Source organism: Botryllus schlosseri, chromosome 10 (assembly GCF_051294905.1).
Source record: "Botryllus schlosseri isolate E-star chromosome 10, Bs_hap1, whole genome shotgun sequence".
Classification (NCBI taxonomy): Eukaryota; Metazoa; Chordata; class Ascidiacea; order Stolidobranchia; family Styelidae; genus Botryllus; species Botryllus schlosseri.
In genome coordinates, this window is record NC_137245.1 from 2,670,340 (window position 1) to 2,696,608 (window position 26,269).

General features: G+C 43.6%; 2 protein-coding genes and 1 pseudogene across 2 annotated transcripts in view; 1 reads left to right on the plus strand and 2 right to left on the minus strand.

The window, feature by feature from the left end:
- LOC145447823 (uncharacterized) overlaps positions 1–26,269 on the plus strand; it is a 245,308-nt gene that overhangs the window by 8,809 nt on the left and 210,230 nt on the right. The gene's annotated exons all lie outside the window — the stretch shown is intronic.
- On the minus strand, positions 2,254–3,716 carry LOC145449213 (uncharacterized; annotated as a pseudogene).
- Positions 22,865–23,998, minus strand: LOC145448768 (ATP-dependent DNA helicase Pif1-like). The gene has a single exon (XM_080327224.1). It carries the CDS (start codon positions 23,996–23,998, stop codon positions 22,865–22,867), a length of 1,134 nt encoding a protein of 377 aa, XP_080183350.1.

Genomic DNA, 26,269 nt, shown 5'->3' on the forward strand with positions numbered 1-26,269 from the left:
GACAATGTGGCATATAATTTTCGAGGTGAATTGGTAATAATGCTGGAGTCGGAGTCGGAGTCGGGAGTCGGTACGTCTAGTCGGAGTCGGTACGTTTAAAGACCCAGGAGTCGGAGTCGGAGTCGGTACGTTTAAAGACTCAGGAGTCGGAGTCGGAGTCGGTATATTGAAAATGTGTGGAGTCGGAGCCGGAGTCGGTGGTAAAATTTACCGACTCCACAGCCCTGGTCGTGACATAGGACGTGGAAGGAGATTGCGAATCTTTTCCTGTAACGTTGGCAAATCCCGATGTGCGCTTTCTCCTGAAAAAGAAACAAAATCGCCGGGAACCGTCAATGGAGCACCGTACACAAGTTCGGCCGAAGAGGCGTCCAAATCCTCTTTGGGTGTTGTGCGGATGCCTAAAAGAACCCATGGTAGCTCATCCAGCCAGTTTGGACCAGTGAGTCTTGCCATAAGGGAACTTTTCAAATGTCGATGGAAGCGTTCAACGAGGCCATTGGCTTGCGGGTGAAAACTAGTTCTGTGTAGGATCACGCCTAGTAGCTGATTGAGTTGGGCCCATAAATGCGAAGTAAATTGCGGTCCTCGATCGGAGGAAATGTGTGCTGGAATACCGAAGCGCGCCACCCAGTTGGCGATGAATGCCCTAGCGCACGTTAATGTCGTCGAGTCCTCCATTGGTATCGCCTCCGGCCAGCGAGTGAAACGTTCTACTACTGTCAGCAGGTACGTTTTACCTTGTGACATTGGCAATGGTCCCACGATGTCAATGTTTACCGACTGAAAACGAGAAGTTGTAGGTGGATAATCCGCTAGCGGTGCCCGGATGTGTGTGTGTACTTTAGCGCGTTGACACGGAACACATTGTTTTGCCCATAATCCGACCTCTTTCTTCAACCCATGCCATACAAATTTTGATGCCACCAGTTTTCGTGTTGTTCTGATCGAAGGATGCGAGAGTCCGTGTACAACTTCAAAGACCTCCCTTCGCCAAGAGCGAGGGACTACTGGGCGTGGCGTACCTCTAGAAGTGTCGCAAAGTAAGGTAAGGCCGGCCGTTCCAAGCGGAAGGTTTTCGATGCGTAGATTTGATATTGCCGTACGATATGCTTGTACCTCCGGGTCAAGCTGGGCTTTCGCCATTGCCTCATAATCTAAGTCGAGTAACGGGTTCTGTACATTAGAAATTGCAATTCGCGAAAGAGCGTCAGCTACACGATTGTTTTTCCCATCAATGTGCTGAATATCTGTGGTAAACTCGGAGATTGCCGACAGTTGACGTTGCTGACGCGCCGACCAAGGCTCTGATATCTTCGCAAATGCGAACGTCAGTGGCTTGTGGTCAGTAAAGGCTGTAAAGTTGCGGCCCTCAAGAAAATACCGGAAATGTCGAATGGCAAGGTGCAGAGCCAACAATTCCCGATCAAAAGCACTGTACTTGAGCTCCGGTGGTCGGAGGTGTTTACTGAAGAACGCTATAATGGCCTCCAGCGTTGGTCTATGAATTGCTCCAAAACTGCCCCAACTGCGTATTGCGAGGCATCGACCGTAAAAGCAGTCTTTGCATCTGGTAAAGGATGATGCAGAAGTGTGGGGCTGGCTAGAGCTTCTTTTGCTTTTGCCATTGCAGTGTCCATCTCAGTTGTCCAAAGTAGCGTTTTTGGATTTCCAGAAAGAGCACCATAGAGAGGCATCTTGATTTTCGCTGCCTCGGGTATGAACCGATGATAAAAATTGATCATCCTCGTAAATTCCTGAAGGCCTTTCACTGTTGTGGGCCGGGGGGATTTCAAAATTGCGTCTACCTTTCCGGGTGGTGGTTTAGCACCGTGATTATCGACCCGGTGGCCGAGGAAATCTATGACGGGTTTTCCGAACTGGCATTTATCAAGTCCGTGCTTGGAAAAGTTTCCGAAAGTTTCCGGAAAAGCTTCCGAAAAGTTCGTGAAGATGTCGTTTGTGTTGCGAAAGCGACTCGCTCGCTACCAAGATATCGTCGAGGAAGACGAAGACAAAATCAAGTGACTGGCAAGCCATGTCCATCATTCGCTGAAATGTCTGCGCTGCGTTTTTAAGCCCGAATGGCATGCGTAGGAATTCGAACAATCCGAATGGTGTGGTAATAGCCGTTTTCGGAATGTCATCAGGTGCCACGGGAACCTGATGGTAACCTCGCACCAGGTCGATTTTAGAAAATACATTTGATCCTGCGAGACGCGCGGTGAAGTCTTGAAGATGTGGGATGGGGTAACGGTCTGGCTGCGTGGTGGTATTAAGACGCCTGTAATCTCAACAAGGCCGCCACCCTCCGGAACCCTTGGGCACCATGTGCAAAGGCGAAGACCATTGGCTCGAAGAACGGCGGATGATTCCCAACTCTAGCATTTTATTGAACTCAGTTTGTGCGATGGCGAGTTTATCAGGTGCCAACCGTCTTGCACGAGAATGAATAGGCTGTCCGGTAGTTGAGATGAGATGCTCCACCTTGTGCTTGGGTTGTACATGCGTAAAATGCGGGGTAATAATCTCGGGAAATTCGGCTAAGATTTGCGCGTAGCAAGACCTTCCCGTGCTGACCGAATTAAGACCAAGCGAAACATGTTCACTAATACCGAGAGGAACGCTGGTTAGGGAATGCAAATGAATAAGGCGATGGTGTTTGACATCAACCAGCAAATCTTGCGCCCTAAGGAAATCTGCTCCCAGCAACGGCTGGGACACGTCGGCCAAGGTAAATTCCCAACCATATTTGCCTGACGGGAAAACCAAAGAAAGACGCTTGGTTCCGTAAGTACGTATGATGCTTCCGTTCGCGGCCGTAAGCAGCGGACCAGAGGTTTTGTGTCTCCGTTCGAGCCTGGTGGGTGGGAATACGCTTACTTCCGCCCCGGTATCGACAAGAAAAAGGAAGTTGGACCTCAGGTCTTCTTGCAGGTAAAATAATTTGTTGCCGGTTGCTCCGTTTACTGGGGACAACCGGCTTCGTCGTTTTCCTGCTGCCAAGCACAGGGAGGGCAACATTGTCGTGCCTTCTTGCCAAATCGTCGATGGTAGAAGCAGAAGTTTGAAGCCGTTTCCATCGTATTAGGACTGGTCGGTTTGTTCTTACTCAATTTACTAATTCAGTAATCGCTGGATCTCGATAGCCACATTTGATCAGCCCGCTGAGCCAAATCTCGGGGGTTATCTAGATCCTCTTTTGCCAGCACTATCCGTATGTTTTCCGGCATTTGCTGTAAGAAAAAGTGTTTGAAAAGGAAGCAGGGGTGATGATCTCCTAGCAGTGCGAGCATTTCGTCCATCATCTCTGTCGGTTTTCTGTCGCCAAGAGGTGACATATTTAACAGACGTGCAGCTCGCTCTTGTGGAGACAAGGCAAAAGACAGTAATAACTTGCTTTTGATCGTGTTATACTTCTCTGCCTGTGGAGGATTGTCCAAGAGTTCTATTAGTCGTTTTGCTGTGGTCTGATCTAAAGCTGAAACTACGTAATAGAATTTGGTTTCATCTGCAGTTACTCCTTTCAAGGCGAACTGTGCTTCCGCCTGTCGAAACCAAACTCGTGGCTCCTCTGCCCAAAAGGTTGGAAGCTTAACAGCTACTGCATTCTGCTTGCCTGCTTGCTGATCCATGCTCGTAGTGCAGGAATACGTTCCTGCTCGTCGGGGTCACCAATGAAGCGAGAGCTCCGTTTATTGCGAGCGAAGTTAGTAACTGGCCAGTAAACGCATCAACATGCATGCATTGAAAAGCGACGCGCAAACATTCACAAATTGGCAATCAAATAATCAGACGATTGACGAGCGCGCCTTGTAGAGTCGCTACACCATGTCCTTTTTCGGTGAACTCCGGACTTATCTATTCAATCACATAGGCTTACTATACGCACCGACTTCGCGAGTGGTCACTGGTGACTGGTCACTGTGGTCATGTTATGGGCCGTACATAATCGCGCGAAGCGCGAAAATATTTTCTGATTCACCTATGAATTTCGTCATAAATAATAGTATTTTTCCTATTATTTCTCCTCCCATGTCATCAGATTCAACTGGAGATTTGATTTTGCGAAAATTTAGGACAAGACATAAATGATGATGTATCTTCGGGTGGGCCAATTATAATTAGTCACTTGGTTGCAACCTGTCATTTCTTGACCTACCATCAAGGTTGTCCGTAAAGTGAGGAGTACAAGACTCCGAGTTGGTACTTCTATATGAGGCGCATCATTTTCCTCTGCTGTTCACGTCTGTACTGTGGGGCTATGATTGCAAAGGGCGCCACTATATTAAAATCGATAAACGAAGGCACATTGAATCGCGCGCAGCGCGAAGAAATTTTGAAGATTGATTAGGATCTCTCAAAAAATCGGGACTCAATTTGTAAATTCAAATTGCATGTCGACGGCCGCCAACACATACGGTACTAATTGAATTACTTATCCACGGCCGCACAAATTTCCCTTACGGCCGCAGGTTGGCCATCCTGGTGTAGTAGGTGATGAGATATAGCGTGGTTGTTCAACTGTGTGGCCTATTTTATCTCGATATTGAATTCATGCGGCCCGCGGCCTCTACGAAGTTTCAAAGTGGAAAGCCTAGAAGTGTGCCGTGCTACAAGTCGGTGGTTACGGAATCAAAAATATGAAATATCGGCCTAGTGTAAATGACCATTGTAGTCGACAAACACCATGATTACCACAAATGATGTTCGGGTTGAGTACATCGTATATGCCGATAATGCAAGTCTTCTCGCTTCGACTAACTTACGAGTAAGCACCACCCTCGCTCACTGCGCAGTGCGCATACATGTGTATAATAACATACAGTCACTAACATTTTACGTTTACGCAAGTAGTAGGGAATCTCTGAATACTAGGGCCGCGGGCCACATTATCATGTAAGACAGAAAACTGTCCGCGGGCCGTATGTTGCCCACCCCTGCGTTATAATATCATTACGGGCACCCTTATTTCTTGAAATATTATCCATTTTCAAAAGATTCTGCTTGGTCCCCCATTGTGTTCCGAAAGCTTAAATAATTTTTAGGATAATGTTGGCATAGTCATTTCAACTTGTGGCAAGAAGTGGATCTGCCCTTAGGGTCGCAGAGGGGTGAAAATGATTTTTAAATATCCGTTATAATATCATTACGGGCATATCTATTTCTTGAAAAAATATCCATTTTCAAAAGATTCTGCTAGGTCCCCTATTCTGTTCCGAAGACTGAAATATCTTTTGGGGTAATGTTGGGATAGTCATTTCGACTTGTAGCAATGAGTGAATCTGCCCTTGGGGCCGCAGAGGGGCGAATATGATTTTTTGGTTTTATCGTTAAAATATAGGCATTTGGATGTCTATTTGGCGGAACAGGATCCTTTTTGTTGACTACCTCTATATATTAAGAGCTCGCAATCGTTTTTTATGAGAATTTTGAAATCTGGCAACACATATTCCAGTTGTTCCTAAATTTTATAAACAGAAAAAAAAATCATGTTATCCATGTACATTCACAATGATTCACCCGGTCATCATATTTCTGCTGATGTGGTATCAGCATCACAGAGGTATTCCAATTACATCTGAAAAGTACTCAAAACCCAACGTTTTAGTGAGCTGCATATCTATTTCCTCATCATTGGATCGAATTACTCAAGTGGTAGTCTACTCGGGCTGTTTTGCCTCGGCCCGATTATAACATTTAGGCCATATATCTAGTCGGCCGACTCCAGTAAAGTAATTCTGATTTGATGCGCCAAATTTGTGATGCAGCTTAGTATACTATCAAGTACTGGTGTCACTATGAATATTCAGGCGCTGCATCGCCTGTAACGTGCACACTAGGGTTATGACTAGAAAAAAAATCAAAATTTTGTGTGTCCTGTAGTCACAAATGATGAGCTTTTGTGTCCTAATTTCAAAACTCACAAAAGTTAAGACTGTTTGAACAAAAACCTCCCGCACAAAAATTTTCCAGTTTTCACTGTATGGAGGATAAGCTTTCTTTTATAGATACGGACTATATAATTTATTTATCGACTGATTTGAATTTAACTGACCCAATTCCAATTGCGAAGATTTAAAATAGTATTTTGGAACATTTTGATCGCTTAGATTGAATTATTCCTATCGTGTTCTTGTTTACAGTCAATATTAAATAATTATTAAATAATTATTAATGCTGATTTTAGATGTAGACTGTATACATCGTATAATTTCAATTTGTCTGGCACAAATCAAACTGGGTGTTCGAAAAGGCGAAAGTAGAATAACTCTAGGTATTTTCAGCGGTCTAGAAAACCGCTTAGAAGAATATGATCTACAGGAAAATTTGAAAGTCTTATATATCATATGTTACACAGTAGCATCTGTTGATACTGGACGGCAGAATGGCGTTGTTTCGAAACTGCGAAATGCAATGATGAGCATGGGTTTTCATATCCCTTGCCAACATCATATTATCGATTCTTAAAGCATATATTATAGTTCTTCGATCCAACGTCTTCAAGAAATCCAACTCTCAGCTACAAATTTGGAGATGATGTGATAAAACACTACGAAAACTAGGTGCAATCCACCAAGCACGAATTTCAGATGAAAATAATAGGGCTGATTTTAAGTTTATCCATGGCATGTGCAGAACATGCCGTTCTTTCAAAGAAAATAGTATAGATTACCACTGATCAAATGGCATAAACTTCCATCTCTACGCAATGCGAGAGGGTGCTCAAGAGCCATTACTGCGTACTTCCACTTCCCCAGATAGAGAATAACTCTACAGATGCTTATTTATCGCAAATGCGTGTCAGGAAGACTGGTATTCTAACCAGATGTCTAAAGATGGAATATACTAATAGAGCCCGACCGATTATCGGTTCGTCGATAACATCAAGACGATATCACACTTTGAAAGAATTATCGGTATCGGGCATTGGAGCTGAAAAATCAATGACAATTTGCGTGTGACGTCACAACATGGCGGAAGGAAGCCAGAAAACTATAATCTTTGATCGCTAGACTGAGAATATCGATATATTTCATATAGCTTACACTTTACAGGTGTCCAGATGCAGCCTTTCTAGTTCATTTTATGTTGAAGTATAACAATGGCTGCAAAGATGTTCAAATAAATGCCCTCTGAAGATTTGAAAATGTGCTGATATGTATACATCCAACTTCTTTTCAATATCGGCTGAATGTATTGGAGTTATCGGCTCTAGAATATACCAAAGATTATTTGCTGCTATCTTTGCGGTCGAATGTCCTGCAGCGATTAAGTGCCCAAAAACCCCGTTGAAAGTCGGATATGTCCGTCGTAGATGTCCCTGGCACTAACATAATAACAGAAAGGGAAGTCAAATTGATGAATGAACTTTACAATAAGTGTAAAAGGACATATATTTGAAGATTAAATTTGTAGCAAAGAATATCTTTGAATTTTAAATTTTTTCCATATTTGGACCAGTGTCGAAATTGATGTTAGTTTGTGCGGGACATTTTTTTCGATTTGAACAAAATGATAATAATTTTATTAATTTATACCAAAATGTTCATCAATTCCTGCTACAGGCAAAAATATTTTTTTAGTCATATCCCTAGTGCACACTGCACACTGCTTGGGTAAGCGCTGTTATAAACCACGTTGCAGAATAGTCGGTTCACTCATCCTTGTGCGCATGTCCAGGACTGCGTAAATTTATCAATATCTTAAACAACTGGGATCTGTTGAATTGCGATAAATTTTGCTGTTTTATTATATCGGATATAAGAAAAAAACTAATGGGACACTATGCGTGACGATCACGCAGTTCACATGTTCCCCAGGCCTAGGTTTGAGAGCTCATTCGGAGTCTCATGTCACACATAACACACGAATATCACCCGCGAGATAAGCACTATCACTAAGAGCAGGGGTGGGCAACATACGGCCCGCGGGCCGGATCCGGCCCGCGAAGGGATTTTGTCCGGCCCGCGGACAGTTTTCCGTCTTACATGATAATGGGCCCGCGGCCCCAGTCTGCCGACATTCCCCACTCTGCTTACTACGTCAAATTTTAGTGACTGTATGTTATTATATACGTGTCGTGTATGCGGCTGCGCACACGCAAGCGTTGTGAGAGTGGAGCTTACGCGAAAGTTCGTCGAAGCGAGAAGACTTGCATTATCGACATTTACGATTCACTCAACCCTAATGTCGTCTGTGGTAATCATGACTTTTGTTAACTATAATGGTCATTTACACCAGGCTGATATTTCTTATTTTTGATTCTGTAACCGCCGACTTGTAGCACGGCACTCTTCTAGGCTTTTGTAAGGCACCGCTTATGCCAGGGGTCGCCAACTCAAAACGGGTCGCAGGCCACTTTTCAAATTTGGTATATAGAGGACGCGGGCCACATGAATTCAATATCGAGATTAATGATCGGCAGCACAGTTAAACAACGACGCTATCTCGTCACCTACTCAACCCTCATGAACTGATATCTTGGTGAATCAGGGTTACCGGGCTTATCGAACGCCTTGAAATCTTAATTAGGGATTGCGCCGCGTGTTGATTAATCAGAGAGAAGCAGACATGGCGGCGACTGCATGACAATGTTATTCTCAAATCCACATTCTCTTCGCCATTATCAGCGAGAAATGGCGATTTATTACGTGTATATGTGGATAAATGGGTGAATATTGTATCGATTCAGCAATCCGGCCCGCCAAGTACTTCATTTTCCTATATCCGGCCCGCCGACTGGAGAAGTTGCCCGCCCCTGACTAAGAGCATGCGCGTGCATGTAGAGCAACTGACCCTAATCAGCACACGAACATACAGATATTCACCTCGTTATATACCGTCGGTAAAAATTATACTACTATTTACGGTGAGTGGAAATATTGAAATATAAGGTATTTCAGATGAAACACTGCTACGCAACATAATTACGATAATTTAAGAACATGTCCATTTCATTTTTATATCCAAACCCGTCGTATTTTGTCCGGAACACCGACCATACGGACGAGATCAAAGCAATGACCAAATAAAATTATAGCAATATTTAGCATATTTAAGTGCTAGTTTCACTTGACATTCTATGCCGTGATTCCTATGTACGATGTTTTGCGCACTGTACCGCCTCATATCATGAAGGTAGGTAGAATAGGTTAAACGGATTGGTACTTTTGGTGAAACATTTTAGTAAGACCTTGATTTAACGCTGACCGGTACTCCTGTGACTTGTTTTGCTCACCAACTGTCGCGCAGCGGTAAGTTCAATAATAAACCGTACACGTATTCCAATATTCATACACGTATTCCAATTACATCTGAAAAGTACTTAAAACCCAACGTTTTACTGAGCTGCTTATCTACTTCCTCATCATTGGATCGAATTATTCAAGTGGTAGTCTACTCGGACTCTTTTGCCTCGGCCCGATTACAACATTTCACAGGCCATATATCTAGTCGGCCGACTCCAGTAAAGTAATTCTGATTTGATGCGCCAAATTTGTGATGCAGCTTAGTATACTATCAAGTACTGGTGTCACTATGAATATTCCGGCGCTGCATCGGCTGTAACGTGCACACTGCTTGGGTAAGTGGTGATATAAACCACGTTGCTATTCGTCACACTCAGCTTAAAATGCAGAATAGTCGGTTCGCTCATCCTTGCGCGCATGTCCAGGACTGCGTAAATTTATCAATAGCTTAGACAACTAGGATCTGTTGAATTGCGATAAATTTTGCTGTTTTATTATATCGGATATAAGAAAAAAACTAATGGGACACTATGCGTGAAAATCACGCAGTTCACATGTTCCCCAGGCCTAGGTTTCAGAGCTCATTCGGAGTCTCATGTCACACATAACACACGAATATCACCCACGAGATAAGCACTATCACTAAGAGCATGCGCACGCACTGTACAAGCTATATTGATACAGCTGTCATTTTCAAGATGAAGATTTTCTGATGACTCGACTTGACTCGAGTCATTTTATCAAAATACGGAAATGACTCGACGCAACTGTGTATTGACTCGACTTGGACTCGAGTCATTGCACATGACTCGAATCAAGTAATATGACTCGAGTCTTAGATGGTCAAGACAGACATTTGATTGTAATTTCGAAGAATACTATAAAGTAACCACACTATTGCGATTTTATCTTTTGGTACTAGTACTTGAAAATGCGAACAGAAAGTACTAAAAGTGAGCAAAATCAGTATATTATAAAAGCGAACCATTCGATATCACCAAACCGATTTATAAAAAGTACAGGGTTCAGCGAAACATTAACTGGAAACTAGGCAGTCAACACAATGACTTGGAATCGGATTCGAGTCATAATACCATGACTCGAACTCGACCCTCTGCTCGCTCACTTGGACTAGAACTTGACTCGGTGGTGAATTGAAAATAACTCGACTTGAATCGAGCCAAAACTATAAAAGTGAGATTGACATGTGACGGGGACCCTTATGACTTGGTTACAACCCTTGTTGTTGACTTCCTATCATCATACTGTGATGTGGCAATTATTGCCGATATTTTTCACCTCCAATGGCCGATGCCGATAATTCTTTCAAAGTGTGATATCGGGCTCTACTTAATATAGTATTTCGAAGGCCGCAAAATATACAATGTTCTTCCTTCCACCGTTTGTGTATTTGTGTATGTTTGTAGGAGTTTCCGCATTTCGTCACAACCTCTGTATTCAAGCGGTTTTCTGTATGGAGCTAGTCTTCTGATGCAATATCAAATACAAACCCCCCCCCCCCCAACATTATTCAACGCAACGAAACTAGTCGATGAGACAGTTTTTTTTAACCCGGTTTGCCTGACAGCTGACTATGGGATATATAGAATCAAATCAGGGGGTAGGTCCGACATGCATTGTAAAGTATTATACAGGTTATACACTGTCCCTCCTAAGTTGCAAACCTGCGCGGTCCCATCTAGGCGTCCATCAGACGGGAAAAGAGCTCAAATTGAAACGACAGTGAAACAAGCAAGCGAACTATTTCAGATAGTTGAGGCACCTTCGTGCTTGGCTGTTTTTTTTAACTTCTAGCTTGCATTTTCACTAGGCATGTTGTCAAATCGATCCAAGCACAGCAGATCTTTGCCGTTTTGCAGTCCACAATTATTCCTTTTAAAATATAGTTGAACCTTGTATTCATGCGCGAAGAAAATATTCAAGTTTAAAGACGTATGACCTAAAATACTATATTACACGTTGGCCTGCGGAAGTACCAGATTGACTGCTGATAATCAAATGGAACGTTGCACTAGACCAGTGGTTCCCAACGTGGGCGATTTGGCGGTCCAGGGGGTCGAAAATAACGAAGGGGGCGATAGGGGGGCGAAAACGGACGAGGGGGCCGATAGGGGGCGAAAACAACGAAGGGGGCGATAGGGGGCGATGGCGCGTTTAAAACGGCTATTTTGGAGTCAGGACCGTAACTGCCGCCCCCCAAACCTCCCAATTGGGGTGGGGGCCGGAACTCGAAGGGGGCCCAAAATGATTTGGTGAATTAACATAAATTATGGAGTAACTGTTTTAGAAATTCGTGCAACTTTTTCAAAAATTTTTCGCGCTGGGCGGCGCGATTTCATATTTTTATCGATCTTGATTTTGGGATACCAGTCACCCAACAAAAATACAAATGATTTATGGAAATGGGAGACTTCGGCGTCGGCCATTACTGGGTCACGACGCACCAAGACATATGAAGTTAGAGGCCATAACATGCGACTCCGAGAAGTATGCCAGAACGATCAGCAGCAATAAGACCTTGGCCGAAAAGGAATGCCCTTGTGCTGACCGAAAACTTCGATAGATATATGTTTAATTGTCCATAGGCACCTCAATGACTGGCGCCGAATGTTCCTGTCCTTGCGACCTTAACGCTACAGGACAAATGCCATCCCGCAAGGAAAAAAATTATTTACCAGTAAAGAAATACCAATTTGAAATCATGTTCGTCTTTTTAGTTTGGTACGTTTTGACGATTTCCATATCTTCTGACATAGCAGATATAGGAGGTCACGAAAGAGTAACATGTAACGAAGTCAATATAGCAGCGATTCCGCCCGAAGATGTTAAATTAGTATTTAGGGGTCCTACCTTTTCCAACACACACCACACTCAGCTCTACCGGAAAATCTGATTACGTGAGCAGAAAGAGGATGTAAAATTGATAGCAATATCTCTGCAATTCCCGATCATATTGACTGATTCAAACATGAATAATATAAATTTGTCGCGCTTCGCGCGTTTAGGGAAATACGGTGATTCCCACCAGACAGTACATGAAGTAGGGTATAGCCGATATGTAGCGACAAAAAGCCCACTGACTGAGGGGGGTCTTGTTTATCACCCTATGGGGCCAAAGACCAACGTTTTTTGAGGCCTGACGAAGTGCTGTTTTTCGCTTCCCAATATTTGGGGGGCGATGATCGGTGCGGAGCTTCAAAAGGGGGCGATGAGTCGAAAAAGGTTGGGAACCACTGCACTAGACACAGCTCCGAATGAGAACCTTCGAACATTTTATTTCCAGTGTGCGCAATTGGATAATTACGCGTTCTAAATCACACATTTTAGAATAGAAAATGGATTCAATGAAACCAACAGTGCCGCTGACGTCAGATTTGGTGATACGATTGTTGACAAAGAATGTTATTTTGAATTCTCCATAAATTGCTGACGATTACCTCTAACCATTGTCAGCCGAAACTATTCGACTTCGTTCCATATTGAATATATGATGCAATCGATCTACCTCCTCGATTCTGTGTATTTATTCCAATACATATAATTGGCTACGGCGTGGTGAAATAATGGCAATTGTGGTGTCGCACGATAAGTAGGCGTATTCCTCTCATAATGGCCTAAGAGCACCAAAGTCTGGTCGGATTGGAGATACAATGCGGAGGTATAGCTTCCTCTGATATTGCAGACGCAAAGGATGATATTATGATGTCGTACCTGTGGAGATCGAACTAAAGCTTCTTACTAATACATGGATCGATTACTGGTGACAGTCAGCGTAGAATAGAATAATGTAGAAGGAAAGGAGACAATTTTCCTCGTTAGTAGGAGCTATTTATCACGCGAGTAACGAGTCGGACCTTTCTTATTGATATGTTTTGTCGCTACATAATGGAAGCGTTGTGAAGTACATATATTTTGCGTATCATTGTCTATCGTAAGTATCTAACGAAGCAAAATCGTCTAAAACATCCTGCTTCGTGTAATCTTTTATGACCGGTGGCTCTGTGCAGTATTCATCATCATCATTCGTCATTCAGTATTTTGCGTTGCGTTTGTTTACAGGCGTTGTTTCGAACTATACTCGACTCGGATTAAAGTCTCTCCACGTCTGTCCGTGAAGCAAACTATTTGATGAACTGTGCAATAGTTTATACTTTCCGAATTGTGACTTGAGTGGAACTAGATATTAAATTATCATTTGTTATGCTGTCACGCCGCAGGCTATATTGCTATTGTTTCCTTGAAGGTATTTTATAGTTAAATCAATATAGCGGACCGGGCCGCTTGGTAATTTGAAGCAACATAAATGATGAAGTAGCCACTATTGGCAGTATGCAATAAGATATGTATTCTGAATTGTGACTCAAGTTGACCATGTTAATAAATTAACATTTCCAAGGCGACAGGATTTATTTACATCGTTGCATTGAATATATTTGATCGTTAAATATATATAGCGTTACCGTCAGACCAGGGGCTCGCGACCTTTTTATAGTCGTGACCCCAAATTTCGATTAGAAAAGTTCCGCAATCCACCACTCCATTTGGCGTGATGATTACAAAAAATGGTCATCACCTTCACCCGAAACTACTGCTCTACAATACATATATGTGGGAAGCTGGCTATGTTATGCGTAGTAATATCAATTATGCAGTTATGAACTGGTCAACCTCCGTCGGTCAAGACTGGCAACGAGTATAGCTCTATATCCAGGGTTGCATTAAAAATGAAGATCAATTTAAAACAAACATGCTTCAAACGTGACCTTTGTTTAATTTTTATTGTTTCATTTTTTAGTCAGGAGGGGCATGCATCCTTAATTGTGATGTTACAGTGAATCGACATTGACAATTGAAAATATAACGCAAACATGACCCCTTCGACGAAAAAGGCTTCCTAGCACAGGCATAAACAGGCCAAAAATCTCTTTACAAATGATTAGATCGTTATGCAGCATCTTCCGGTCGGTGGTCATCGTCATCAAACACCCATTCCAAACCAATGATCTATATCTATGCTTGTTGTAAGTGTTGAACCCACGACGATGTTGAAGTTCTCAGCCACTCCACATTGTATACGCCGATTAAATCGGGTGCAAATCGGCCGTAGGCACATACTACATGTTTTTCGAAAGTATTTACACAATTGTGTTATAATTATGCAACGTTTGAAAAAAGATTGTATTACAAGGACACTATTTGATACATGTTTTAAACAAAGCGCTTTAAAACACCATTTGTTTGTGATGGCACCCAGTTCTATCGCAGTAAGCAAGAAGTGCTACGTTAGAAGTGCTAAGTTATTCGGCTTGTACGTATATTGTATACTGTTAACAAACAGCACTACCGGTCGCTTTTAGTTTTCCTTATTGATATGACTCTTTAATATTCATAGAGGTGGCTAGTTGCGCTGTAGTACTAGTAGGGAGCGTTTAATTGTGATAGTTCCACTGATCTAATACCTTGTTTGCAGGAATCGCATTCCTTAAAGATATTTTTTCTATTTTGAAAAATGAAATAATATTTTCAGTAATTATCCGCCGATAGAATCCGGTTAATTAGCATTCTTGTAACAGTCCATGGTATGTAATTTTCGTTTACGAGATCCCCAGAGAATAGTCACACGACTCCATTGTTTTCGCGACCCCTGAGGTGGGAATCCCTTTATTATATCATGTCCGCGTGGTAATTAGTAGCTGTATTTCGCTGAGCAACGGTTCTTGTGAATGCTGGTTCTGATATGATTATTACTCACCGAACAACCATGTTCTATGCAAAACCTAAATCAAGCTAGTTCGAAAGCCGTTCGTCGATGCGTGCATTATGGCAACTTCATTACCATCTCGCAAGAGGAGGCGTATCGGCCTATGGGCATCTCGGGAGGCGGCATCTTCGGCAAAAGAGGCGAAGTCGACCGCGCCAGCCATTGGTGCGTACTGTGTGTTTTTTTCAGATATAATATAATCTGATTGATATTGATACGACTCGGCAGATCGACATAGCAGTGCGATCACGGTCATCGTAACCGGATGACCGAACCGCAGCTGTCCTCACGTAGTGCGTGTTGTCTTCGGATAGCATCATATACTTTTTTCAAATAGTCGATTTGTTGTTTGAGTACTTCTTATTGTGTATGTCTGTAATAAAGTTTAGCAACGCAAACAACTTGAAAGTATGGAAACATGGTATTTATTACTGGAGTTAAAACCAGCAGCAAGAGAGCTAAATGAGAATCGAATTTTTCTTAATCTAAGATTGAATCAACGAGATCTTGAATAACAGAGCCACTTTCTGGGATGTGGGCGATGGCTCGGTAGAATTAGAAACTGAAATATTTTCCTTATGAGTTTTTTTTTTGGACAGGGATGAGCTTTCTGTTGGTACCTTTGACGCATGAGGAATGCGCTGTACTGCAAAGGGCAAGTGCAAAACGATGTACGCAGCGGTTACTAGGCAAGCGGTCTCCTCAGTTTCCAAGGGCGTCATGCATCAATGGCTCCTCACCTTACCGGCCGTATTGGAGTAGAAATCAGCAAAATGGCTTTGCTGCAGATATTATCATTGGACCGACTTTATTCTTTCCCTGTATTTCATTAGTGATGCGTCTGTGGCTATGTATTGTACTAATTGCATTTTTGCTTAACGCTCTCGTTTTGTGAATTTTCTCGTTGTTGTTGTTATACCATTCTTTCGTCACACTACCTATTTCATCTTTACATTCCGAATTGCAATCTCCGTATTATACTGACGGCCACTACCGGTGAGGGTCAGTTGAAAAGCTTGTAGTGAATAAATTGCGAATATGAATGTGTTGATCGTTGCAAGATTGGAGTATCGTGTTGCAGCAAAGAAATTTCTCGTCATTACACCTCTGCAAAAAATAACGTGGAAGAGAAGGGGAAGAGGCATTCTTATCACCAGATGAACACCACTGTTTTCAGCAATGCAGAATCAGCTGCACCTTCGTGAGCTGAATTAATTCACTTGAATGATGGGCGTGGAGAAAGGGATTGGGAAGAATTCGCATGAAAACAAATCAAATCTAATAAGACCTCCGAAGGATTCCTTGAATTCAGGATGGCTGTCACTCAAAAATATCTACGATCCAACTGAGACTACGACGTTGACGGATAGTGTGTCAAACGATGGTACATGTTAGCAAGTATGGAATTGGGTTTGTGATGGAACCGAGCACAGGAATTGTTCTCGATTATAAAGTAAAGTCAAAATATAGCGGTGTTGGTAATATCAATCAAAAAAGTATACAGATGAGGGAGAATTGACAAAGTGTGAGGATCGTGATCCAGCATCATATAGAATAAATCATGTGGGTTCATCGGGGTCTATGGAGCGAGATATAGCCCAAGTTCTTTGGCAACGCTCGGAATCCATTGGATTCAGACGCACGACTTTGATATAGTAACTTGAGGCAAAGAACGATTTTCCGAATTCCAGGGTAATGGGTGAAAGTCGAATTAATAATATATCAATCGCTTTTTGTTATAAAATTAGGTCAACTTTTAGCAAGAGAAATGTATACTACACAAATAAGTACTAATTCGCCATTGCTTGCGTTCATAGTTGTACCTACAAGCGATCTTCTATGCCCCGTTATTTTCGACGAAAAAAAAACTTGATTACCAGCAGCCGCAACTTTGCTACCAGCGGCGTGCACGAATGTCAATCCTAGGCTTGCTTTGTACTATGTTATGATCATCAACAAACGTTAAAGGGAGATTACGATATCTTCTTCCGGTAATGTTCCTCAGCCCGAATCGCCTATAACCCCTGCAGATCGAAGTCATTGTCAATTGAACGATAACCAGCTTTCCGCAGGCTGCCGTATACACTGAACTCAATCCAGTTTAATATGATAACGCGTTATACCGAATGTATTATGACGACATCACGAGGCTCCGTCATGAATAAAACTCGTAGGCTAGTAGACTCCTGAGGCCGAGATTGAGGAGATTAGGAATATTAAGATGGAGAGGAGTGCGTCGAAGATGGAATTTGCTTTGAATGAAGTGGCACACCGGGAAAAATGCGCAAGGGAAGTCAGAAGAAATTACGGGATCGCCGTTAGCACGCTGCGAAGCCGAATAGCAAAATGCTCCGAGTTAACCAGGACGAAAGTCAGTTTTCAGCAGCGACGTGGAGCTAAGCCTGGCAAAGTTCATCGACACTCTTTGCAAAGCTGGTTTCATCCCTAAGCACATGGAGTTAATGGATCTGGTCCAAGTTCCGCAAGGAAATCAGTCACTTCAAATCCCTTCATAATATTGGATTTCTATGAATCAATGTCAGTGGGCAGGATTGTGGATAAAAATAAGTTGTCGGCAAGTCAAATTTGGAATTGCGACGAATCGGGTTAAGTCGTCCATAAAAATACTTGCGGCGCAGGTCGCCTTAACAGTACGCTATTGTCCTACTGTTGTGCGGATAGCACCGCCATGCCCCTGCTCATCGAATATAGCGGAAAAAATTTACAAAGCACCTGGCGCGGTCCTAATGCTTTACCAGGGACGCAATATGCAGTAAGTGACAACAGCTGGATAACTAGCGAGATAAATGCCGACTGGTTTGAAAAATTTAGTAGGAACGTGGTGAAGCGACCACTTTTGTTGATTTTCGATGGCCATTTGAGCCACGGATCACTGAAAATGATCGATTACGCCATGAAGGAAAATATAATCCTACTCAAATTACCACCGCACGAGAGGGATGTACTGCAACCGCTCGACGTAGCGTGTTTTGGACCATTGAAAAAACACCGGGGAAATAGCTGGGTGAGTGAATATTCGTGGTACAAGTGAGGAGGGTAAACTTCGCTGAGCAATTGGGATAAATTTGGAGTGGTCCGTCATAAAGTAATGTGATATCTGGCTTCTCCTCAACTGGTATAAACCCGGTAAATAAAGAAAAATATACGAATGATCGCTTTGACAAGCGATTGATTCGGAGATACGAGGCATGGGTGGAAGAAGGCAAGCCCGAGGACATGATGGAGACCCTGGCTACGGATGTGACCACTCAAAATAAATTCACAAAATGCGTGTTAGAGGGCAGCGTGGATTAAGTAACTTCAGACAGAGGCACTCGGGAAATTCGATTTTCACCACCTAAACCAGAGGTCTCAAACACGCAGCCCGCGAGACCATTTAATGCGGCCCGCGACGTCATTTTGGATTTCGAAGTATTCGACAATATATTTTTTAATTTGGGAACTTACGTCGCTCTAAAACTACTCCAGAAGCCTGAAACTACTTATCAAATTTCACTAATACATCACTTTCAAAATTCACCACGCAGTGGAAGATCAACTATTACGTGACATTGCTTGTTTATGATCGTACAACATGACCCGTTGATGATTCGTGACTGAAAATTGTGATTTGGACTTGGGCGCGACCTTCTGTATAATTACTCGTACTCGTCGCGTCGAACGTTACAATCAGAACTTGAAAAAATAAAAATAAATAAAGGACAATAAGCTTCGAATGTTGCATTGTGAGTTTTGTATTGTGACGCAGCAATGACGTCTGGGAGCTGATGAGGAGCACCGCAAGCTGCAAGCGTATTGGCCATTGCCTACTTTGAAATACATTGAATTCCCCTATTATTGGTGCTGCGGTCCGCGGCGCCATCAAAAAGTAGGGATTCGCCCGCTAGCATATTTGATTTTGCGACCTCTGGCCTAAACCGTGCTCTTGCGCTTCTTTGTATGAGCAAATTGGCCCGAAACCAGAATTCGTTGTCCCTTGGACTGAGTGGGCTCCAGCACATCGACAAGAACAATTTTGTTCAACCCTCAACAATTCGGCTTAAGCCTCGACGTCTTCGGAGCTCGAAAATGCTAGCTTCTAGGAATTGATTTTAGAAAAGATAAAAGGGCAATGCAGAAACAAAACACAGAAACGTCGCAATATAGATTTTAAGGCGAAGGTAATACCATATGAGGAGATTGCTAATGCTTTAGCATAGAAAGAGAAAGGGAAGGACGGCATGTCAAGGAAAAGGAGCCAGAAAGAAACTGAGATAGCTGAGGTTGAGGCTGAGAGTGACAGGAAGGTGACAGTTCAGAACTAGGCATTCCAATGAATGATTATCTCCGCGAGGTGTGGAAGAATTTGAGTCCACCTACGGCAGAGAGTCAAGTTATTGTTCGTTGGTGCGCCTGTATCTATCAGGCTAAACGGCGCAACATAATGTTGATCGGCAGACCAACGAAACGATTTCTGGATGACGCGAGGTTATAAGCCTTGAAATTGTTTTGTTGTATAACACAGGTGACAGGCAGTGAGTGATTCACTCTATGAAAACCTTCCGCCTCAATTGCCAAAAGATGTCTTTCCCATTCCCGATGTCATCGCAGAAGCGCTCAGACCATCCGTATTTGTGAATTGTGATAGATGTGACTTTGTTAATCGTACTTGAGCATACCGTGATAGGACAAGCTGTAAGTGATACAGATTTGAGAAGTTGGAGCATTACTCAAGACTAGTATCTGAGGTGCAGTTTTGGATTGATCCGTGTACTGAAAGCTTAGCATCTCATTAAATTTAATTGTGAAGCATGGTAGTGTTAGTTACTGACTGGACAGGACATTTACTATGGCATCTACAGTCTTCGAGTATCGTATATAAGAGATCAGAATACAGTGTTTGTACTCTTGTACACACCTCTTGTCGAAGGCCAATTAGCATGCCGTTTCAGTATGAGTAACTGTACAGTTAAATGTTCTAGCTATCATTATTCTAGCATATTGAACATAGTCAGTTGAGTTTGAGAAAGAACCTGCTTTGACTTCGACCTCATCTACAAAAAAAGGCATTACCAACAATTTACCAGAAAATGGCTGAATGATCCTATTTTCCAGCAGTGGCTGAGAGAGGACGAATCCAGTCGCAACATTGCCACCATCTGCAGTTTTTGATCTACAACCCTGAAAAGTCACTTCTGTGAGGGCTAATTCGCCAGTCTGAATCGCAAAACACCGACGTATTTCAATGCCCGATAGGGTACTGCTGATATATCCAGACTCAATCATAATTCGAAACCGAAAGATATTCCTATTTCTGTAGGAGAAAACATGTCAATAGCAGAATTATTAATTAATTATTAATTAATATTATTAATTCAATTTATGGCAGAGCATGACACTCCATTAAGGCAGGCAGATCATCTTATTGAGACAATGAAAAAAGCTTTTCCTGACAGCCAAATGCTTAGAAGCATGACTTTGAAGAAAACCAAGGCCTCATACTTGATGCAACATGGGATAGCATGGTATGAGGAGGAAATTCCCAACATTTACGGAACAAGTTTCTCTCTCTCTGTTAATAGATGAAGGTACTGACATCGCCGTTAATCAATGTCTCGCGATTGCTATTCAATATCATGATGAGCTATCATGTAAAGTAGTGGACGCTTTAGTGGATGTTTGTTTTGGGCTATTCATGGTGTTTTCGACTACTATGGTCATTAACACCAGGCCGACATTCTTCTTATTTTTGGCAACTGCCGACATACAAAAAGCCTAGAGGAGGAGCCTACAGGTAAACTTCCAACACTTAAGTATCGGAATTAGGACGTCGGACTCGAACCCGCACCCATTGGTGTTGCAGCCGCGGATTATACCACTTCGCTATCTCGCCACACGTGACAAGCATGTCGCAGAGCTGCTTCGTAAGCTGGGAATACCAAATTTGAATGGAACACCGACCGGTAAGCAGCCTACCGGCGGCAGATGGGGAATTTGCCGGCTGGCTCCATCAGACTGTTGACGGAGCCGGCTTACGGGAAGCGAGCGAGGACCCAGTGTGGCAACATGACTGTGTCTCTGACGGGTCGTCTTTGTTCACTGGAAGGGACTACATCCAGGCTGTTAATGTCCGGGGTAACATCTCTTTCACTGAAAGCCGCGGATCGCGCGGTCTCGGTGGCTAGATAATCGTGGAAATTGCATCCTCCCCTTTGGACGCCGTCAGCGGACCGGGGAGTGACGTTGACGTCCCCCTTACAGTTGATCTATACCAGTGCTTTTCAACCGTTTTGAGCTTCATTCGCACTTTTTTTGGAAAATAAATTTCATTCGCACACGCCTACCGAAAACTGGTATACAAAAAGAAGATGAAAATACATAGGAATATTATGTTCAGATTTGCAACAAATTGGCTACCGTAGCTGTTAGGCTATGAAGTGTCTCATTAAAAAGGTAACTCTTTTCCTTCGTTTTGATTTAAAAAAAAACGCTTCTCGGCAGATCTTGTACAATAACGCCAACCGTAATCCTTGATGGCCAGGTCTCAAGAACTGTTCTGCACTCCTATCCAAAATACAGCGTATTTTCCGCGAATGAAAAACGGTTGCTGGCAGAAATCGCTTTTGAGAGATGACATAAAAGGGGCACTGCGCTCTAAAAATGATGTGGTCTCAAATTGAAGGGCAAAACGAAAAAAAAATTTTGGCCGCAGCCGTTTTCTTCAGAACGCCACCGTAATGGAGCTGCAATTTATTGAAATTTCCAGAAACGCACCCGGCTGCAGCTGTCGCGGCTCCGGGTAATTTCTTAACCCGTTACATGGCACGATGACTTCATCGTCGCACTTGCTGGACGCGATTACGCAGGCACGCAGTGGACGAACTGTAGATAGTTGTCAGCCGATGTTATGAAGCAAATATGTCCTACACGCCAAGGTGGTGTAGATACGGCGTTCTTCGGACGATATTGAAATTTGCACCTAAACGTCTTCATTTTACTTATGACACAATGCTTGCACGAACCAAACTGGCTGTCCTGGACCACAATGAGAATGTTGGCAGATTTCCTGCGGTGACACAAGAAGGTTTGCTGTGCCGATGAAATGTTTGCAAGTCAGGGTACTCAGTTACTTACTCTATATTTGTTTAAGCAGGTGTTCTACGATACAAAAAAAAGTTACTCTCGGTCAGCAAAAGAGTGGATCTTGAAAAGCAGACGAACCACTATGCGAGAGAGCTTTTGAGGCGAACTGCTGAGAATCGCACTGGCATCAACTTCCCCAGTAACATTTCAAGAAGTGTGCATCCAGTCAGCATTGCACCAGAACCAGCCCCCTCTAAAGAGGAATTACTTTCAAAACGTCGTTCTAGAACGTGACTTGGATACAAAACATCGTACATCTTCGAGTACGAGTTCGAGTTCGAGTTTGCGTTCGCTCGTAATGTAACTGTTTCGTTCGCGTCCGCTCGTACAGTGACCGGCTCGTTCGCGTTCGCTCGTGATGTAACTGTTTCGTTCGCGTCCGCTCGTACAGTGACTGTCTCGTTCGCGTCCGCTCGCAGTGTAATCGATTCGATGAGTGACTTAAACGTAGTTGGCGCGGTACGCGAATGAGGCGTACGTTGTTGAAAATCACCAAATTTGTTACACTGTTTGACACATGGCGTGCAAAAATTATATTGAAAACGGACATTAGATGAAAAAGGCAATAGTGAAAACAATGCGACGCAGACGATTAAAAGAACACGAAATATTAAAAGAAGGTGATGAACAGTAAATAAAAAAGCCTAGCATGAAAAGACACACACAAAATTGTAAAAAAACTTATAAATCAATTGCCAGCGGCTGGCACGAAATGGTTGACGCGAGGTGAGATGAGGAAGCGTAAATCGTCCCTTCGGCGCACGCGTGAAACGGCGACGTATGCGCAACCAGCGGAAAGTTGCGGGCGATTGAACCAAGCGATGACTTTGTTTAAAGTTTGGCCTTGTACCTTATGGATCGTGCAAGCGTAGGCCAAAGCGAACGGATAGTAAATCCCGTTAGGCGCCGTAATGGGGTACATGCGAATAAGGCGACCATTAGCAATGCGTAACAAAATAGTACGACCTATAACGGAATGAATGACACCGCATTGTCCGTTGACATAGCCGCGCTTCTTCTGCCTGTTCTCGGTTATAATAACACGCATACCGATATAGACTGGCTCGGAGTCGGAGTCCCAAGTCGGATATCGAACGTGGATGGCCGGTTGCGATGTTGCGAAGATGTTTTCTCGGACGGCCAGGTTGAATCTCCGGGACGCATCGCGCGTAAACGTGAGAACTTTATAGTTCGGGTGTTCATTGTATATGCGAACGAGATCGTCGTTATCTGGATATGGCGAATCGCACAAGACGAGGCCTTGCGCAAACGTCGAGAGCGATTGCGCAGTTGGTTTCCGTAAGCGACACTCCCTTAGAAACAGCGAGAGACGGAAGTCGGTGGTGCGATCACATCGGCCCATGATGGCTCTGTGGGAAAAAAGACTGCCGACAATACCCGCAACCGGGACCGGCTGCAATTGCCATCGGTCACCGCATAAAACAATCACAGAGCGATTAGAGATATAGGAAAGCGTGGTGAGTATATGATCACCGTGGCGCAACGATACCATGGAAATTTCGTCAATCACTATGAGGTCATACCGACGCAATTCCCAGTTCACTGAGGACCTGTCATTCTCGTCCACGGGAATATGAAACGCCGCGTGGACGGTGTCAGTCGTCAAATCATTGCCGAACAAGGCTTTATAGGTAGCTGATAAAAGCCCAGTAGGACCAAGCATTAGAACTGCGCATGAAAGGTTGATCGCTTGACGTATGATTTCTTTCAAGCAGACGGATTTCCCCGTACCCTGTGACCCGCAGAGTAAATGGTACCGGTTCGCGTCTTCTTCGTCCTCCGCGTCAATGGTAGGATCCATGCGGTTTTTCAGACGATGAATAACACAATTGACAAACCCAGCTTGTATAGGCGACAAAGTAGTGGCGGGTTGAACGGTGAAATCAGTAAGGTCCAATTGTTGGGAATGACAGCGACCCACGAGTATGAGCGTTCCAAACTTGAAAAAGACTAACTAAATACCCCCAAAACGTGAAAATGTAATTAGCACGGCAACACTTCTGATGGCAAATTTGATGATTAAAAATGATTAGCACAACGAACACAAAAACGCTACAACTTTTCTCCTAAATCAACGTAACAATCATTAACTTTGCTCTTTTTCAGCTCCACGGAATCGAGGTCACCGTCTACCGATTTCCTTTTCGAGGCACGGGCCGTAGAGTCGCCTAAACTGGCGACAATCCGGCCAGCGCCACTAGACCGCGCACTTGAATGCGATCTTTCGTCACCATCGATCGAAGTCGACAACGCCCACGCTGCGACTTGAGCCTGTACGCCCAATCTGGCCATCGCATTACCAAGCTTAACACAGCATTTTAGAGTGTCCATAAACACGCCGTTATCAGTTTTTGAGCTCAATAAGCCTTTTACGTGCTCAAGTCGAGTCACGCGCTCTTCTCTCGACAAATTCGTAGGAGAGTTTCGAATAGCCGGGTGATTCTAAAACGGCCTTATCACACTTGAGATTTTCCATAAATTCACGACGTACGTCAGCGTTGCTGAAATATTCGTAGTCAACGTTCGCATCTCTAAAGCTTGCGATTTCCTCTGCGAGCTCGGAGATAGCGACAACGGGCCTCGTTTTGCAATCGCATGAGTACTTTTTTAAAACCTCATCCACATCGGATTTCGAATAGCTGCGTACCGGATCTCCAAAAAGCCGCAAGATGTCGGTCGGCAAAAACATATCCGCTCGCTCCAATGACGCTGATGAAGCTGGCGGCGGTGATCGCGACGATGAAGATAACGGCGTTGTTGATGTTTCTGACGACGTATATTGCTCAGACGACACAGATGGCGCATATGGCGGCGATGGCGTGGACGAAGTGCACGAAGATGTTGACGTATCGCTCATTTTGTCCGTGCAGTGCGAAGGCGAATGATAGCTTCGAATCGTACCTTTTCGGGCGCGAAGTAGTAGACGCAACAATATACGTAACGGTCCTAATGCACGTGTGACGCGTGTGCGAGAGCGTAGACAAAGTGAGACAGAAGTGCCCACAAAACATTGTTATGTAAAAGGCGGCATGCAAATTAGGTGTGTCACAAATGCGCGCGTAGAAAAACGCGCGAACAAAATGATGGGGTGTGACACGAGCAACGCTAGACTCCGCGTCACACCGACTCGCCTCATTTGCATACCACACGAACACATGCGGAAAACAAAAATACGGATTTAGCCGGAGCCGGATACCGGATATCAATTCCGGAGATATGTCGAGGTACTGCACTTGACCGATTAACGATGATGTGAATATGGGGGCGCTACCTTTTAGTACGGTGACAGAATCGGATTTTAAACTTTTCGTAAAATTTCTCGTCACTGGGTGGCGGTACGATTCACATTTTTGGTAGGTAGGTGTGGCACATGACCCTTAAACTACGACAGGAATATGGCGGAGCTACCTTTTAGTACGGAGCCAGAATCGAATTTGAAACTTTTCGTAAAATTTATCGTCACTGGGTGGCAGTACGATTCCAATTTTTTGCAGGTAGGTGTGGCACATGACCCTTGAACTACGACGTGAATATGGCGGTGCTACCTTTTCGTACGGTGCCAAAATCGAGCTATAAACTTTTCGTAAAATTCTCCACCACTAGGTGGCGGTGTAACCTCAATTCCAAAAACAGTCTCAGGTATTGTTGATAGCTATCCAACGAGACCAAAACGAACTTCCTACGTGGTCGGGAACATGTCGGGGTCAGAAAAGTTATATAGTAAAAAAAACGGAAACGTGACCGACCGACGAAACCTTAAACGAGCGTGACCAAAACGTAAGAGACCTAGGACGCGTGACCAAGCGAATATATAGCGAGCTGTCTTTTTGCTGGTCACACCAGATATTCTCTGTTAACCTTCACACCTCTTTCTACGGCGTCATCGACGAGTCGTACAGCAAAGTTGAAAGAGATATTCATTCACCACTTGCATAAACAACGTCGGTCAATACAGCAATACAGGCATGTAGGCTACGGCGATTTCCTTCACAATAAGCCAGTCATGCCTTGAAAGTTTATGTGAAGCAGCTATATTGTCTGTTCATTATCATTTATTTCGCATCTGAATTCA

Coding starts and splice junctions, on each gene's coding strand:
- LOC145448768 (XM_080327224.1), bottom strand. CDS start 23,998: ATGGATCCTACCATTGACGCGGAGGACGAAGAAGACGCGAACCGGTAC.